The following is a 19,591-nucleotide window of genomic DNA, read 5'->3' as shown; positions in this document are numbered from 1 at the left end:
GGAAATGCATTCTCTGGAGTAATGAATCATGCTTCACTATCTGGCAGTCTAACAAACAAATCTGGGTTTGGCAAATGCCAGGAAAACGCTACCTGCCTGAAAGCATAGTGCCATCTGTAAAGTTTTGTGAAGGAGAAATAATTATCTAGGGCTATTTTTCATGGTTTGGGCGAGTCTCTTTAGTTCCAATGAAGGGAAATCTTAATGCTACAGCATACTATGACATTCTAGAGAATTGTGTGCTTTCAACTTTCTGACAACAGTTTGGGGAAGGTCCTTTTTTGTTTCAGCATGACAATGCCTCTGTGCACAAAGCAAAGTCCATAAACACATGGTTTGCTGAGGTTAGTGTGGAAAAACTTGACTGACCTGCACAGAGCCATGATCTCAACCCCATCGAACACTTTTGGGATGAATTTGAATACCGACTGTGAGCCAGGCCTTCTTGCCTGACATCAGTGTCTGACCTCACTAATGCTCTTGCGGCTGAATAGGAGCGAATCCCTACAGCCACGTTCCAAAATCTAGAGAAAAGCCTTCCCAGAAGAGTGGAGGCTGTTATAGAGGCAAATGGGAGACTAATTCCATATTAATGCCCATGGGTTTGGAATGAGATGCTCAACAAGCACTTTTGGCCATGTAGTGTATGTCCACATGGGGGTAGGATGACGATCATACTACTAGCAAGTCAACTGCAATCCAAAACCCAGCCATCTCATTAAGGTTGGAAAGAGATGAGAATCTTACTATCTTAGCCTCAAGTTCATGAGGCCAAATGGAATCTAGTATCCCGCCCAACATGAATAGGGTACATGTTAACATAATAAATTCACAGATCAACCTGGAAACCAAACATCTGGTATTGAAAAGATGCCTGCTTAACAAAAGCTATCTTCCTCAAAAGTGAAATTGATGGAACCACTCCAAGTGCAGTAACATCCTTAGAATAATAAATATTGATGGATAGCAGAAGGGAAGGAACTAAAATAATCTGTATGGCCCTCCACTGTGACTCACAATAGTGATAAGAGTAGAAATAAGGGAGAAATATACATATCTGTAATACGTGTGTGAGGAATTATGTTAATTGGTCCTACTCTAAATCTAAAACCCAGCTACTGGAAAATAATATCAGTGCTAAATAAGATAAGGAATCCCAATCAAAGGAGTGAACTGCAATTTTGACGACCCATTCCCATTTGTTTCTGTGTGTCATATTGGAGGATAATATATCATCTACACCAGCAGAATATAAGTGACCTATTTTCAACTGAATGGTTTTAAAATCACTTTTATAGTTTGTTTGTTTTTCATTAACCATTCAGAAGGATGCCTTTGTGGTTCACTATCCTGGTAACTTAGAACTGGAAGATAGTAAGGACTCTCAAACTTCATTAGAAGAATTGGAGGAGGAGGGATACTATGGAAAGTCTAGAGCAGGGGTTCCCAACCTTTTGGCACTTGCGACTTGAAAATGTAATTGATGAAATAAAATTAATGTTATCCCAAGCTACTTCTAACAAGGCTACGTGACTCCCCTGCCAAGGCTTCGCGACTACCCCTGCCAAGGCTTCGCAACCCCCCAGGGGGTTGCGACCCACCGGTTGGGAACCCCTGGTCTAGAGGAATGATAACACCTGAGACAGTGCAATGGGTAACCACAAAGCCCTATTTTCAAAAAACAGACTATACAGATTTAATCAACACATGGCATGACGTGTTTCACCAATGTAGTTGAGAGGTGAATACAGTCCAAGACAGGTATATTTATAAAGTAATTATATTGTGATGCTAAAACTACAAGCAACCTCGTGAAACACCCCATTACTATAGTGTGTGTTGTGTGGCTATGAAATTATAATATGCAAGACGACATGGCTTTACAGTGTGGATTTGAACATTTAAAGAGTACCTGGTCAGGCACCACTCACCATAGAGTGGAATCCAGTAAGAAAAGGAGTGAAATGCCTATAAAAAATAAGAGGTATGTATATAGAAAGGTAATTTATCTAGTCACAGTCTCATAAAATAGTGAATGATGGCAACAGATGGATGATGGAATTCTATATGGAGGAAACAGCTTTGAAAGTAGAGAATGGAAGATGAACATATGAGACGAAGCCCCAATGCTCAAAAGAAAAAGTTGTTCCAACTGACATCAAGGTATGTATACAGTGAAATAGGAAGGTGCATGATAGGAGTGAATACACCAGGAAGTAAAGATGGGGAAAATGGAAGAAAAGGCCAATTGAAATATACTCTAAACCTAATGGGTAAAGTAAGGGGAAAAAATCTCAGGTGAAGAAGCAGAGGAAGGGGAGTAAATGTGGGAACTTAATTTAATGGAAAGAAGCATAAAAAACAATAAACCTATGATGTATATTGGACCCTAGATGATTGCAAGAAATGAAAAAGTCAAAAGAAATACATCACTTAAGCCACTAAAATACAGGTTAGTAAAATCGAGTCAAAACATCCAAGAAAAATCAAATCAGTGCCAACCAGGAAAGGTCAATCAGAATTACTTGAACCAGAGTGACACAGATGCCCAAAATTTTGGGGAAAAAGACTAACAGAATAAGAAAAAAAAACTAGCCTAAATTTGTCTGAGCTTGACAACAGCCAGTGCAAAAGGATGATGAACCAGAGACCCAAAACAAAAGAAGTAACTACGTGAAAAGTGAGAAAAAGAAAAGAATAAAAAAATTCACAGGAAGTAGAGATGCCAATATTTTGGAGAATTGAGAGATCACTCCAATTCCATGTAAAAAATTATTAAGTTTGAAAATTCAGTTAGCAAAAATTGAGAACAAAGTACCTGGAACATGATCTCCAGGAGAGTGAATTTAAAAATCTTTAATAAGTGAAACACCAAAGAAAGGAGATGGAAGGTAAATGTTAACTGTTGAAGTGTCAATAGAGTGAAACAAAGCTAGAAAAAAATTAGGCAGAGGATAAAATGCAAATGACATAAATTAGAAAGAAAATCTGCCCAATGGTAAGCTAAGGCAAAAAGAATTAAAACTTGTATCGGGTGAGTCTTGCAAGTACCCAAACAAAATAGGAGGAAACAAGCAGTACTGAGAGCATGTAGGGTGGGTCCCAGCCACCAGGAGCCCTCACAAGTGAAATTAATGTTAAGAAGTGTAAATTATAAGTAAATATAATTAAGGGCAAGAATTATAAAGTATAAATTAAACACAATCAATGGTAAAAAAGTATAAACTACAAAGAATGAAGAAAATGAAACAGTCAATGCAGTGGAAATGTTAAAGAAATTGTGTTGTAAAACAAAATGTGTATGTGATATCATTTGTTGCAGAAAATATAATTTACCAAGATATCAAAGAATCTATAAAGAAAAACAAAGGTAAATTGAAACTAACAGACACTTATTAAGTCCAATCAAACAAGATATTTAACCTAATTATCAACTAACCCAGAAGCAGAACTAGGTTTGGTTTTGGTTTGGTGTGTTTTGAATTTTGTGCAAAGCTACATGAGAGCTATATGCACTAGCCATCCCTAATTTTGCAGTGTAAGACTAGAGGAAAGGCAACTAGTCATCACCACCCACTTTCAACTCTTCAGCTACTCTTTTACCAACAAAGAGTGAGATTGAACATCACATTATAATGCCCCACTGCTGAAAGGGTGAGCATGTTTGGTGTGACTGGGATTTGAACCTGCAACCCTCAGATCACGAGTGGAGTGCCTTAGCCTCCTGGCCATGCTGGGCCAGAGAACTAGGTAAATAGAAAATAAACACTTGTGAATCCTAATTGAACAATACATAACAAAGAATATCACTAAGCACTAAAACAAAAACTCAATTGAATAATAAGTATGTACAATATCAGGACAAATCTGTGTGGACCCAGCTCAAGGGTTCCACACAAACCAAGTGAATAAGAGGATAAAAAAGAAATAATAATAAAAGTAAAATAGATGAGACTGTATAAAATTAAGGAGGTTTGCAGCATGAGTACATATGAGATGTAATATATGAAAGAAATGACAACATAGTGAAATTAAAGATAGATATATGTGTAATTACAGGTAATCCTAAAATAACGGAGACTATGGAAAACCTAAGTGAATGGTATAATAGAAAAAATATAACTCAAACTAACAAAACTTACGTTATGGAACTCAAATAATGAGAGATAATAATATTAACAATAAAAGTATACAGAAAACATATCAGTATAACATCTTATCTTTCCAAAGTCAGCAGACTGTATTTCAAGTGTGTGTGCTCCAAAACTCAAGGCAAGGTCTCATAAAAGCCAGTTCACTGAACAATAAATTTCCCAAGGAAAGTACAGCTGAAAAATCTTCCCGTGAAGTACTGTGACCTGAAACCTGCGTAAATGTTCTAATAGAGCATATAACCTCTGAGATGGTAACATAGAATTCATAATGCAAAATGAATAACCAAACACAACTGTGTTAGCATAAGAAAAAAAGGTTTTGCATATAGAATGCAATACTGAACAAGAATAGCTGTTTATGGAGGTAACGTATTGTACTGGAAATGGCACAATGTTTTATGTTAGTAAAGTAGGTAGTGATGTGTGCTTCCATATAATTTGAGTTTTACTTTGCTGCAATAAAGAAGATTAGATGATACTGTATATTTCACTAAATTACAATAAATCTTAAAGCATTTATTTGTAACTTGAGAGATTAAAAAAAAAAAAGACCAAGTAATACAATAACATCCTGAATTATGAAAACGGAAATTCAACTTAAATCACAAGAACTGCATTCTACTATGGCAGTACACTATATAAGTCTATCCAGTCAATATCAATATTAATATTTTTTTTTAAATTTTCAATGGTTTATGATAAATAATTTTTTTTGTTTTCCAAAGTCTGTTTAACTTTCAGTAAAGAAAAAGGTATCTAATAATATTAAAAAAGTTTGGTTTTATTAATTATAAAGGTTAATAAAAATTTAAATTACCGTTTACTGAGTATGATAAGGGTGAAAAAATATTTATTTTTAATATATTAGGTTGAGGAATAATTCGTGAGCATTTTTAAATAATTTCATTCAAGCATTACATGCAAGACTATACAATACTTCAATGCATGAACACATTACACCCAAAACATTTATTATGATACTTTATTTCATGTAATACCTAGGTATATAGTATGCATTGTTTTAAACGAAATTGCAAGAAATTAAATGCGAAAAGCAGATGGTGTCGAAAATGCTCGATTTTGTCCACTTGACATTCCATTTAATGAGCTGAAAATGAAAGCAAAAATTAAAGACATATGAAAATCAAACACACCATCTATTAGAGCAAAAAATTATCTACCAAATGACATGAAATATTTTGCGAAAGCATTTCATTTATGAATATATTTTTTTAACTTGAAAAAACGCTCACGAATTATTCCTCAACCCAATATAATTGACATTCACCAGAAGTGTGCGTGTGTGTACACGTAGAATATACCTATATTGAAATTCATAACGAAAGCATTTGTCTCTTGCACATGTGTTGATGATTAGACATAACAACATGACACAAGTAAATCAAAGAATTGAGGTTTCACAAAAATTATTAAAACCATCAAGATACCAGGCTAGAGGACAAGTGGCATAAAAAGTTCACTTCAGATACAACAAAATATCTTTTAATAGATTCAAATAGAAAGAAATTCAATTAACTATATTACACACAACTTTATTTGTTTTGATTTTTTTTGTGTGCAAAACCTAGAAAATAACTATCCCGATTTTGAATTGATAGACAAGATGGAAGGAAGTTGGTCAACAGCACCCTACACCAATGACTGAGTTACTCTTATCTGATTAGATAGTAGGATTTGACTGTCACTGTTAATAGTGCACTTATAGCCCCAAAATTTGGATCATACTTTTGTGGCAGTGGAATGCAAATTGTGAATGTAGAGAAAGCAGTAATGTATCTTTCAATATGTTAGATTAATTAATACTGTATATTTCAAAAAAACATTAGGTATTAGGATATATATAAATGTAACTACATGTAAAAAATATATTATGTAGTATTATAGAAGTCAATAAATTGGATAAGTATATGTATGCAGGTAAGTCTGTTCAAAGCCTGAAAGGCTCGCAGGGCTGGTGCTTATTTCGTTTTTATTGGCACAAAAATGATAATGATGACACATTTCCCACAGATGTGATGCCAGCCCATTGCTGATTAATCCCCAGCAATTAGCTAGTACCCAATTTACAGTGGGGTAAATTGAAGCAAATTGGGATACAGTGTATTGCTCAGAACACAACAACTAGATGTGGTTACTATATCATAATTAGAAAAATAACATATTAGGTATTGCACAGGCAGAACTTAAACTTCATAACTGTTGAATAAGTTGTATTGTCAGTTTTAATACTATCTATAAATCAGAAAAGAAAATATTCATACACATATTAAAATTTGATTTACAATTAACATGTGGCTATATGAAATGCAGAATTTGATTTCACCATACTCTAAATCAGTGATCTATGAAAAATTTGAATATCTATGGAAAAGATGTGGTATCACAGCTTATGATCTCACTCACTGTTGTCATCCAAATTAATTTTTAAAAAAGTCAGTTGTTCCACAAACAAAAGCACTTTGAGAACCACTACTGTAAACTACAGGCTTTAAACTATCAATCAAATACCAAATAACATTGGGTACTATTTAATCTGTATATTAGGTTTTAATACATACTTTAGGACCAGGTGGACCAACCACTGGCTTTATTTCTTTTCCTTCTACTGAAGGTGAGGGAGGTCCAGGAGGTCCAACATCACCCTGTGAAGACAAAAGCTAAAAGTCACATTTTAAGACAAAAATAAATGAAAGAAGAAGCATTTGTACAAAAGGTAGAAAATAACAGACTTCCTCACTCAACATAATAGCACATTACCTTTTTTCCTTTTATTCCACGAGGGCCACGTTCACCTACTAATCCTGGTAGTCCATCCAGTCCTGATAAACCTTGTTCTCCTTTTGGTCCTTTAGGTCCAACTGGACCCTAGAAACAAGTTTTCCCTTTACACAGTGAAATCTTCAAATATCCTAGTCATGTTTATTGATAGCAACCACCAGGAATAACACAAAAACGACACTACAATGGTTAAACTGTAACCATGTTTTATGTGTCTAAAAGCAAAAATAATAAAGTTGTGACTGCTTTAAGCTATGGGTACATAACCAAATTGGATAACACTACTTCAATTATACCTATCCAAACTTGTAATCACAAAGTAACCAGAACAATTTTCCTACTGTAACTTTTAATATGGTTATTAATATAAATAACTTGGCAAATGTATATTATATATATATTTTTTAATGTAACATACAAGACATTCACAAGCATACCTCACAAAGAATTTTTATTATTATTATTTTCATTATCACACCTGCTCTAACCTTATTTAACCTAAGAATCTTCCCAGTGGCACAATGGTATGTCTGTAGACTTGTACTACTACAAACCAGGTTTTGATACCTGTGGTGTGCAGAACACAGACAGCCCTTTGTGTAGCTTTGCGCATAGCAAAACAAACTAACCTAAGAAATTTCTAATTTTTATGCTTTAGTTACATTTATAACAATAAATAAAATATATACATGAAAAAAAGACATATAGTATTTGACCAAAGTCTTTTGCTGTAGGTTGTAAATGCAATTTCAGCTTAATGTGTTATATGGTACTAATACACTAAATAATTTTTACGTATATGAATAATGCATGTAAGAACACAGAATAACATGCACAAAGCAAACAATATCCTGTGACTATTATAATTTATTAACTTTCTAACTAAGACAAGTGGTACCAAAATTAACTAATTTTGGAATTCAATATAAATACCATAAGATAAACTTTCAAACTGAAGAAGAAACTGACAATACTCTGTACTGAAAATGAAATAGAATTGCATGTTATTTAATATACTAAAGCTAGGTCTTTCTATTAGTTATAAATGATATAGTATAAAATATAAATAGAATTACTGATAATTTGTGAAAAAGATCTTGTAACAGGTGAAAGTAGCAAGTAAGTAAGTAATATTAAACAGTGAGTAGTACTTAACTCTCTACTGAATTTTTGTCTTATTTGCAAGACCTTGCAAGACCCTACTTAATTGTAGGTGTTGCTTATAAGATAATGTTTAATACTGTATATGTCACTTATAATATGCTAGTTAAAGTATGTTATTATTACAGTTGTTACCTATATATAACCACGTGTGTTATAATGCTCTTCCGAAAAACATGCTGGCTATTAGTGAGAGGTGCCTGTAACATACAAACCCACCTCTGATTCTCTTTCTTTTTATTGCTCTAGGCTAACTGATACAATATTATTTATTATGTTGCAAAATATTTGTAAGGCACATATTCCTGATGTGTTATACTTTTAAAAATAACATCTGACAAGCATTAATAAATAAGGTTACAGAACCTGAAAAAGCTATGAATTTCACACACAAAAAATCAACTCACTATATCCCCTTTAAGTCCTTGATCTCCCTTTTCACCAAGAAATCCTCGCTCTCCCTTCATGCCAGGTGACCCTGGGACCCCTGGAAGACCTGAAGGTCCACGAGGTCCAGGTTGTCCACTAAAAGGTCCAAGAGGTTCTTCTCCTGATCCAAACCATCCAGAAGAATATCCAGATCCATCTAACTAATGTCAAAAGAAACAAAGTTGAAAGATACTAAACATTATAAAAACTATCATGAATATCAAAGATTTAGATAATCCATTTCAATACTACAATACAAAAAAATAACAAGCTCATAAATTTTTCATGCACAGCAATTCTAATCATAGATAATTATTTGTAACAGATAAGAATTACAAAGATTTAACATATGATAATACTATTCCTATGACCTTATTATTAAAAGAAACACAAAAACTGTACTGGCAACAAAAAGAATGAAAAATAACTGAGCCATCAAAAAATATGTCATATATTTAAATTACATATTTAGTCCTCATGGCAGTATTACTGAAGCAACACTAACAAAGTCAAAACTAAAAAATATCCACATACTCCAAAAATACTTCCTCGTCCATGTGATGGAGGTCCAGGTGGACCTGGCAATCCACGTGGTCCTGGAGTTCCTGGGATACCATTAAGACCAGGTTCACCTTTCTGTCCTGGTAGACCTTGTGGACCAGGAAATCCCTGGTCACCCTGATTGAAACCATACTCAATATGAAACATTTGTTACATGAAGGAAAACAAAAAATATATATCAAACTAAAAAAAACTTTTACAGTTGGGATAAAAATTTACAGAAATATTATGGGAAACAAAATTTTAACACTTTGAACATGATATACATGAAATCAATTAGATGCTTTGTATAACTTATGAAAGAATATCTTGTAGTATAGGAAATATGAAAATAAGCAATATTATGTTCTACTGATACATTAGCAAATCATTTTAGCAAACACATTAGTTTCCTATACATTGTTTATGAACAGCAACATGTGTTACAGATATAAAGGATCTACAAGCACCACAGATATTTTTGAAAACAATAAGTAATCAGTTACATACAAAAGCTTTAAAAGTGTTTTTCAATAATGTTAAAAATAATTTCTCAATTGTACAGACCTTAAAACCTTTTGTTCCAACAGCCCCTTGGACTCCTGGCTCCCCTGGTATGCCCTAAGAAAACAAGTTGTTAAGTGAGGATTCATCAGTAAAATTTTAAAAGTAAACAAAAAAGTTCAACAGATCATAATTTTTATCCTCATTATTCTAATATAGTAGACACTGAAGGGCTATCTTGTGATTAATGTAACTGGTATGAATAGATCATGAAGATATTTATTCTTTTAATATTCTTTAAAACAGCAATCAGTATTGTAGGCTAATGTTAATATATTATTTTCCATCTGACATTACACTAAGCACTAACACTCATAAAAGAAATTTTGAAGCTCAAAATGGCAAAAGGAGACAGATAGCAAACTGTCAAGTATGAAATGGCCAGATAATGCAAGAAATGTGAAAAGAATGCCAGCCTAAATGATCTTCTCCAAAAAATCAGACAGCCAAAAACATGGTAAAGTGGTGAAATTGGAAGAAGGAAATCTGAATAAAGCAACAACAAGCAGGTGACAGCAAAGATTAAGCCAGATGCATGGCCTGGAAAATCCAATCTGTGAGGTTTCCAGGTGAGAGAAGGATTCTATACAAGGAACAAATGGGAACCACAGAAGTGAGCATTGCAAGCTACATAACTTACTAGTAATGAGCTTTAACAAGATACAAAAAGACATTCTGAATCAGAAAAATGATAAAGATTGGAGAAGAATGAAGGGACTGGAAAAAAAAGGCAAAATTACTCATACACATGACCAATGTCATGTGCAGGAAATACTGATCAGGAAAAAGGAGAACACAGATGTGGTGATACAAGGTATGACAGACATCAAGAGCAAACACGTCCAAATGTTGACATCCACAAGCCAAGAGGAAGAGGAAAAAGGTCTTGAAGGAGAGATGATATAAAGAGCAGGATGGCAATGGCTTGAAGGGAAGAAACATAAGGGTATGAAGAACCACATGAATATTTCAATCAGGTAGAATGGTAGAATGAGGGGAACTATGAAGGCAGAAGGAAAAAACAAATAGGATGAAGATGAGAGAAGCAAAAACCTGGCAATATCATGAATAATGGCAAGTGACTAATAAAGCAGATCAGGACCCAGCACTGATAGATACAGAAAACCCTCTGTTAAAGAAACAGGCAAGAAAGGAAGTTAGGTATGGTGCAGAAGGATGAAACATGGGACACTATAATAGAATGATCAACAAAGAAAAAAATCCCAATTATGATGGTAAACCAACATAGAGAAAGGGGGATGAAATGGAAAACTAGGGAAGCATCCCTTGGGAAAAGTTCAGACCATATGGCAAAGGACCAGACAAAAGCCATGCGTGAAGTCAGAAAGAAACAACACAGCATACTGGAATGAAGTCAATGGAGATGGGTTTAAAAGAAGTAATAAATGTGACAAACAGAGGAAACACAGTAACAAGAACCACAGTGAAGCCAGCCAAAGCAAATGAGAGAATAAGCAGAAAGGGAAAACTTAATACTATCCTGACTGAGAAAAATGGCAACCATAGGTAAAGAAGGTGGAAATTGGGACCAAAAACAGGGAATTTTATAATTTAGTTGGTCAGTGAAGGCATCTAGCTCTAAAGTACCACACTGAGGAGAGAACCAGCAGACAAAGCATCACACTATGGGTACAATATTGTTGGGATGTGACAAACAATTCATAACAAAAGGCAGGATATCCAGAATATGAGAATTCAACAAATGAATCTGGTAACTGTGGTTAGGAGATCTAATGTTTGAACAGAAAGAGATCCAACCAGATGCCCTCTGCCAAGTGAAGGAAGAGCCAACCAAAGAGTTTTCAGAATGAATCATAACTGGCCTCTTCCACAATGCCAGTAGAAAATGAACCAGAGCCTGTACATATGCACCCCAACTTGAAAAGCATCTGTGAATAGGTGCACATCTGGACAAAGTGTAGAAAAAGGAGTATCCACTATGGTGTTGCCTTTATCCAACCACCAGGCAAAGACAAAGTCTGTATGAATGTACAGAGGAAGAATGAAAGGAGCATCCAAAAGTTCCTAAAAGAGATTCCATCAATCCTTCAAAACTCACTGAAGAGAACTCATGTGAGCCCAATTGAGAAAAATAATAATTTCTAAAGAAGGCCATAGAATTAGGGCAGACATGTTCCACATTTTACCAAAGGAAGAAAATATAAAAACTAAGTTGCCTCAAATATGTCATGAGTCAAAACAGGATTCCACTAGAGGCAGGAAAGCTAAAATAAATAGGCCCAAAGGAAGCAAAAGAATATAGGACAAGAGAATCCTATGAATAACAATCCATAAGGGAAAGAAAACCCCAGAACAAAGTAGTGGGTGAGCAGAATTGATCCTTGGGAGCAATAACAATGTACAAGAAAGGGAAACACACCAACAGAAAAGTGGCACCATCTACTGATCAAATAAGTAGGTCGATGGCAGGTACCCATGAATCAGTAAGGCATCCCAATCTAGGAACAAATACAAAGGAGGCAATGCAGAAGTGAAAATTTGAGTAAGAAAGAAAAACTAAACATCCAATCAAACAATGATGGGAAGCTGTGGAGAGTCTAAAGAGATAACTGATGAAAATGAAAACAAGGGTGAAATAAGGTTCAATGTAAGGAGTAGGAATGATTAACTGGCACTCAGGCAAAAATATAAAAATAATAAGTACATCAAGCCTGGGGAGAAAGAGGTGCATACCCCTCTCAAATGCAAGTACACCAAACTCCAATATATGTGAAAACTAAAAACGAAACTCCAGGCAAAATCCAAGTGTTAGGGGGGAGGGTAAAGAAGAGAATGAACAGTAAAGAGTAAACATAATAAATGGGAATATACCTAATACACAATATTCTGAAGGTGTGAGAACAGTCAGGAAACAGTCACCGTCAGAAAAGATGGAAATGTACAGCCAAGGAATGAGGCAGATAAAGGATCATTCAAATCACCCCAGTATTGCCCAGAATAATTAGCCAGAGAAACCCAGATCTGGCTACTGAAGGAAACAGTTGACCATAAAATGAACACCAACTCTTGTTGAAAAAGTAATAAATCCTCAGTCACAAATGAAAGGTCTTAAGCCTGAAACATAGCAGGATAAAGTGCAATAAAAAGTTAACACCAGGAAATAGTGTTACTGGTACGAAATCCCAAAACTTCAATGGGAGTGAAGAACAATATAATTGAACTGTAGTAAGATAACTACCATATAAATAAATCAAATACAATGCTGTCGTTGTGAAGAAACATTGCAAAAAATATTTATATAAAAACCCAAGTAAAAGTTGACAAATAATTTAACACTACTGTGTTCAACAATTGCCTTTTATTCTCCAAACAAATATAGACACCAATTTCCTTGACAATATTTGTGTTCATTTTCCTTTCTATTAATAAAATTACATATATTTCATTTCTACATTAAAATATTAATTAGGTAACATAAATAAATCAATATATATCACAAATCTCTTATTTTTACACAGAAATACTTACAGGTATTCCTCTTAACCCAGGCTCACCAGCCTTACCATCTTGTCCAGGTGGACCTGGAGAACCATCTTTACCAGGAAGTCCAGTGATGTTAAATAAAGAAATATCACAGGCACATTCAACTGGTGGTCCAGGAAGACCTTCTTTGGGTTCCTAAAGAAAATAATAGTTTTTAATTATTTTTTTTACACAATGTTACAAAAATGGCCTTTTCATCACAACTAAGTCTATAACTATATATATATCATATTTCCACAACATAAAAAACATGCAAAAATAGCTTTTAGTTAATTTAATTTTAATGTATGTACAGTAATCAGTTAAAACTACATCACAGCTTTCAACAAATCAAAATATATACACATATGAAACAGAAACTTTCATAATGGAAAACATGATTATCTGCTATGATGTCTATCATTTAAAGAAATATGTTACTCACAGTACCAAACCAAGAATCAGTAGGTGGAATTGGAGCAGGTAATCCAGGTGGTCCTGGTGGTCCAACAGGGCCAATAACCAAATCTCCCTATCATGTAATAGAAAATGAGAGCATCAACCTCAACTTTTACACCATGAACTATTAATAAAAAATAAGGAAAATCTTTGTTTTAAATTAGAATAATTTACCTTAAATATATTCAATAAAAGTTACTCCATCTTTTACCAGCTAAACATAACCCTATTTTCTGCTCTTGGATTTAACAGTGTAGATACAATTTTCTTACCCAATAAATAAGAAAGTTTCAGTAGCAAGATTTTTTATTCCTATTTGGTGAAACAGCATAAATGTTAATTTTTGTTGTACAAGATTTAAAAAGCCAAGATAACCATATTTACTTTCTGTTGAGTTAAACAGTTCTTCTTTTCAATTTTTCTTTCACTTATGATTTAAAAACATATCTAAAAGTAATATCCATCTCATTAAAAAAGAACAGCAACCATATGTTGAGCAAGATAAGTGGCTCTAGGCTGAATGAAAACATAAACACTTTCTTCATCTATCAGATGATTTAAATGAATAAAACCAAAAAGAGTTTAATATTTTTTAAAGTATTCCCTGGATTATGTGATATGCTACTACAGTTCCAGATAAGTTATATGACCAAATTCATATTTATAAAATTAAGCTTATCATTAGTATCTAAAATGATATTTGTATAAGAAACAATAACTAAAAAATGAAAATAATCATGAAACAATTTTTTTTCTATGCATGCAGTTTTCATAAGTGTTTACTGGATCAATTTTTCATAAACATTACTTAGTCTTGTCTCTCATATCTGCCCATATAACCAAAATTATCATAACCAGTGAAAGAATTAATAACTCAACAAAAGTGAACAAATATTTATACAACTACAAGTTTTAACATTAAACTGGACTCTTCTGTCCTATACCTTAAGTATGTAAATTTTGTGGCAAAAGAGCAGGTTCTTAATAGTGCAAGTACTGAATACTAATTTCACTGGTAAAAATTACAAAACAGAGCTGTAAATTTATATAAAAGTAAATGCTATAAAATTAAAATATTTCTCAAAATATACAAAATTCGTGGAATACAATTTCTTAAAAATAAATTAGAATATGATCAAGAATAAAACTGGCTTTTTTAAGAGAAATTAGTTGATAATAAAAACACAGCCTAGAAGTTAATCTTTCCCATGTTTGAATTATAAATTTGCAGAACTGTTAGTAGTTATGTGCCTAAAAAAATAGCAATATTCAGAATTTTCTTTCAAATCAAATTAAATAAATGGTGGTTTAATTGAAGACATAGGCTGTAAATTTTTGAAGGTATATAGTTCTGGTATTTGACTACACAAGTGAAAAATATGCTGCCTTTTTTTTTTTTCAAGTAGCTGTGACAGGCAAAATATACATTAATTTGGTATTCCTATGGACTTCTGTGATTTGACAGTATAAATATTCAAGATGCTTGAATGCCTGAGTTCAAAGAGTCTGTCTGAATTTAAGTAAAAAATATTAAGATTTTATTTTATTTTTCTGAAATGAAAAGTTTTCTTAAATTCTGTATATTATTAGGATAACTTCAGTTTTAAAATCACATTAGACACACTGAACTACTAAATTGTGTAAGGAAGCATATTATGCTAAAATAATAATAGGTAGACAAACAATGACTTATAAGAATAAGGAAGAGTTTTATTGATAATGGGACATACTACATGTTTTGACAAAACAATGGTCATAATGTGCTTGTTCTTCTCTCAATAAGGCTCTTCCTTATACTTATATATCACAGTCTGTCTATCTACTAAACTACTGTCTCTTTGAATTTATCAGTGATAATCTATAAAATTCCACATAATGACACTTACAGAGAAATTTTTATTAATGACTAACCTTATCACCCTTGGGTCCTATAGGCCCTGATATGCCCATTTCTCCTTTTTGGCCTTTCAAGGCATATTTAGAATAAAAATCCTCTGGTATGATGCCTTGTTCACCCTAAATAAACAGGCTGACATTCCTGATAAATTTCACTTTTATAATAAAAAAATTTTAATTTTCTTTTTTTGAGAAGTTTCTACAACACTGTTATGAACACATATGATGGGTTCAAACTGTACTATGTAATTCCATTAAAACACACTGTTAATACTTTTGTGACTCATTTTAAGGCAGTTTTTGTTAATACTTGATAAACTTGGTACTTTATTGCCAGATGTTACTTATTGTTATTCTTGAAACACTGGTATTAAGCTCAGTATTTATAATTTAGGTGATAATGAAACACTTGTAAAAACTTCATTACCTTAAATATTGATTGCACAGTGTGATGTTCTTCAAACAAAAAATTCAATACTTCTAGTACAGATGATACTGTATGCTGTTAAAATATAACTTGTGGCCAAAATGTATTTTGCTAAAAGTCATGTTTCATTTTCTGAATATTTGGGTAGTAGTGTTGCTGCTGTCTTCCATGTTGTATTAATATTTTCAATAATTTTGCAAGATGTAGATACTAGTAACATAAAATGAAACAAAAAATAAAATGTTACATAGCTTGAATTATACCACATTGCTATCTGATGTATCAGCACAAAACACTTATCTTTATGTTTGTTCTGAGCAAAGATACAAATAGACTGTTTGTACTATATCCATTGCAGATAAATGAATACTGAATTTTAGTGTTCCAAGTTCACGAACTTACTGCTTACCTAACAGGGAACAGACAGGTGTTACATGTAATACTAAACAAGAGTAAAACAGGAAGTTAATAAAATAAGGAATGACAGAATTAAAAAATGTTAGTATTACAAATAGTGAAAATATAATTATGTAAAAAAATGATCATGCACATACTGATAAACTTTGTCATAAAGAATATAAAATTAAATATAAATATAGTTTACATATTTTTAAAATTAATATGCTTTTACGAATGTTAGCAACAAAGGATAGTATTCATCCAAAGCATGCTAGGTAAATATTCAGTGCCATATGATAAAAAAATCAAACAAACTTGTATACTGGATACACCAGAACAAAACAGTAGAAAAACAGCTTAAAGTCTCATGCTGAAATACTTTTTATACTTCAGAACTTCACACTTCTTTTGGCAACAAGCTATCAATACATGAAAATTAACTTGAATGGATTGGCACAATAAATTAAAATGTATAAAATGAAACTTATGATACTTTAAAAACTTGGACTTTCCTTCAATGGTACAGAAAGTTGTTAGTATGTCATAACTGCCACAGTACTTAAACAACTTGTACTTGAATACCAAATAATCAGAGCCACTATGTTTACAGAGAGGAAGTGACAATTTCACTAAACTTAGAAAATTAGAACGATCAGCACACTTAAAACATACAAGGAAAATGTTAAATTCTGAGATGATACACACCTCTAAACACAACATTGGTATGTTATTACATACCAGTCCAGTGTAAAAAGTTACCTAAATGAGTTTTTTCCAGAGTTTGCCCACAGGAAACACATGGAGTGTGATACCCAATGGCAGGGAGTCTATAGGAGCACACTCATGGAAGACTAGTTCTCATTTCTTCCAGGGTACATACACTCTTTGCCCAGAATGGAAAGAAGGAAGAGGCAAACAAGCCCCAAGTGTCATGGGTAGCAGCAGAGTAAGAACATGGTCACCTGAATACTTATACACAAGAGGTCAAAGAGCCAATATGTGCAATGTAGTTGGGGCACATTCAGATCTTAACAAGTGTTCATCTCAATTCTACCATCAGATTTCTTGGAATGACATGCTGTAGGAAGAGGGAACAGGAATTATTAGTGCATGTTGTTCTCAACTCTATCATCAGGCATTTGAACTGTCACCAGCTGCAGGAAGAGAGCACAGAAGAAATGCCATACATGTATAATGTTAGTATGTGCATTGATTCAACAGAACAGTCACCCTCTGCAGAAGGAGGGCGCAATTTAAAGGAGCTATACATTTCCATTTAAGTGAACAGGAGATGATTGCAGGTATTTGATGGGTGAGTTCCAGGGCAAAACTAGGCAGCATCAGGTATGTATCTTCCAGTTGTGGTATGAGGAAGGTCCCAATCATTTTCATCTCATGACCAAGAAGCAGAAGGAAAAAGCATCATTAATTCCTAGGCAGAGCACATGGGTGAAAATTCAGCACATAACCACCCAAAAAACCCAACATTAGCAGAATGTGTGGAATGCAGAAATGGTGGGTCAACTCTGGTCCAAAACCAAGTGGTCTCAGAAATTTTTCATCTGGTCTGCTGTAGAAGGAAGAACCATACTGACCATATATATGTGAGGACTTATGCTGACAAGTCCTGCTCCAACCCAATGTTATACCACCCACAGCCAGGATATTACCAATGTATGAATATTGACTCCCAACTCAGACATGGCAAATCGTCCAATATGACTGTTGACACAATGGTATCCCTAACTAGTTTTCTTCTTGCCCAGGTGCTTAATTTGAAAGAGCAACTGGGTACCAACTGGTTGCATGAGTTATGTTCCACTTCTTAATGACGAACTTTACAGTAGTTAAAATGGATAAACAGTGACTTTGAAATTATGTTGTAACCATCTTCTGATCTGCCCTTCTTTACCACTTTATCCCTGACTTGTTTGAAAAGCTCCTCGGTCTTTCTGATTGATTTGTCATATTACAATGTGAGTTGTGGCTTGAACAGATGCATTTGCTCTGAAGTTAAACCACTTTGTTTACACATAGACCATTAAACTAATTTTGTGACCTTTCAAATTAATCTTTTACACCTGGATTGATTTAAGAATACAGTATCAAAGGGTTGAATACTTATGCAATTGAGAATATTGTAATTTTCTTTACAAATCTAACTTACATAATAAAAGTTTTAAAGCAGTTTGACTGGGTAATGAAAAAACTTTATTATAAATGTACAGTGTCATACCTGATGATGACAAAATCTTGTTGAAACATCATACATTTATGATAAAGCCATCTCAAAAATTTTATTTTCTTAAAAGTGGGTTTGTTTTATTAAGTTTTTACTTACATAATATCACTGTTGTTTTTTTAGCCTTTTCAGTTTGGAGTAATTGTGAACATTCTAAATATAAATTTCCATTCAAAAGTTTCATGATTGCAAGGTTAGATGCCAACAAAATCTGAAAATTTTGCAGAGAAGTGGTGACTACCTTTGCTAGACACTGTAATCATGTATGATTGTGGTTGGTTGGTTTGGTTCTGTGTGACATAGCTTACATCTGTTTTGAAGACAATTACACATTTGACATTTATAAAACACTTTAAATTACTAAAGATGATACTGGAAGTTATAATACTGTTAAATGAAAATGTATTTCTGATAGGTACTTCCCTCTGCCCTCTAGCTGTGAAAGTTTTATGAATGCATATCACAAGCCTTCAACACTCCCTTTGTTGAAATTCAAAGTTACAACAAGTCGTTCATGTAAATTACTATGCATCACTTCTCTGCCAATAGGAGAGCATGTGAATCCCTCTATGAACCACCACAGAAATACCACTTTGAAGTATGGTAGAAGATGCGAGCACCAGAACATAGTGGAGAGAAGGGTGTGAAGTGTGAAAAGAGGAAAATACCTATTGGAAATACATTTTCATTTAGGAGAATTATAACTTCTGATACAATATTCTCCCTCTGCTCACAATATTAGCTCAAGTTCCACATTTTATTGGAGGAGGGACTGGTAATAGGGAAACAAGGCATATCCCCCAAAAGAATCTGAAGGACTCCCTTTAATGTAAAGGAATAGATCAAAAAATCTGAGGAGGGGCAATGCACATCTTAACCAGGTATCTTTTCATAATGAAAAGTGAAAAGGTCAGGAGTACCAGACATGGTGAAACAAGAAGAGAACATATTCACATGAGAAAGGATGATATGATAAAGAAATATAAAATAAACAGAATCACTTAATCTAATGATGGA

The 19,591-nt window shown here is 33.5% G+C and overlaps 1 protein-coding gene across 32 annotated transcripts in view; it reads right to left on the bottom strand.

The window, feature by feature from the left end:
* The window catches only part of LOC143222229 (uncharacterized), a 186,855-nt gene that overhangs the window by 40,645 nt on the left and 126,619 nt on the right, over positions 1 to 19,591 (bottom strand). For 28 of the 32 annotated variants that reach the window (XM_076448420.1, XM_076448421.1, XM_076448414.1 and 25 more), the window contains 8 exons: positions 15,522 to 15,626; positions 13,597 to 13,683; positions 13,158 to 13,307; positions 9,651 to 9,704; positions 9,078 to 9,221; positions 8,522 to 8,704; positions 6,933 to 7,040; positions 6,734 to 6,817 (listed from right to left, as the gene is read on the bottom strand). In XM_076448420.1, coding sequence (XP_076304535.1) covers positions 6,734 to 6,817; positions 6,933 to 7,040; positions 8,522 to 8,704; positions 9,078 to 9,221; positions 9,651 to 9,704; positions 13,158 to 13,307; positions 13,597 to 13,683; positions 15,522 to 15,626 — 915 coding nt within the window. The remainder of the gene's footprint in view (positions 1 to 6,733; positions 6,818 to 6,932; positions 7,041 to 8,521; positions 8,705 to 9,077; positions 9,222 to 9,650; positions 9,705 to 13,157; positions 13,308 to 13,596; positions 13,684 to 15,521; positions 15,627 to 19,591) is intronic. The other 4 variants (XM_076448423.1, XM_076448447.1, XM_076448448.1 and 1 more) reach the window with 1 other exon arrangement.

This window comes from Tachypleus tridentatus, chromosome 8 (genome assembly GCF_004210375.1).
Source record: "Tachypleus tridentatus isolate NWPU-2018 chromosome 8, ASM421037v1, whole genome shotgun sequence".
Classification (NCBI taxonomy): domain Eukaryota; kingdom Metazoa; phylum Arthropoda; class Merostomata; order Xiphosura; family Limulidae; genus Tachypleus; species Tachypleus tridentatus.
This window is presented reverse-complemented; position numbering and strand designations above follow the sequence as displayed.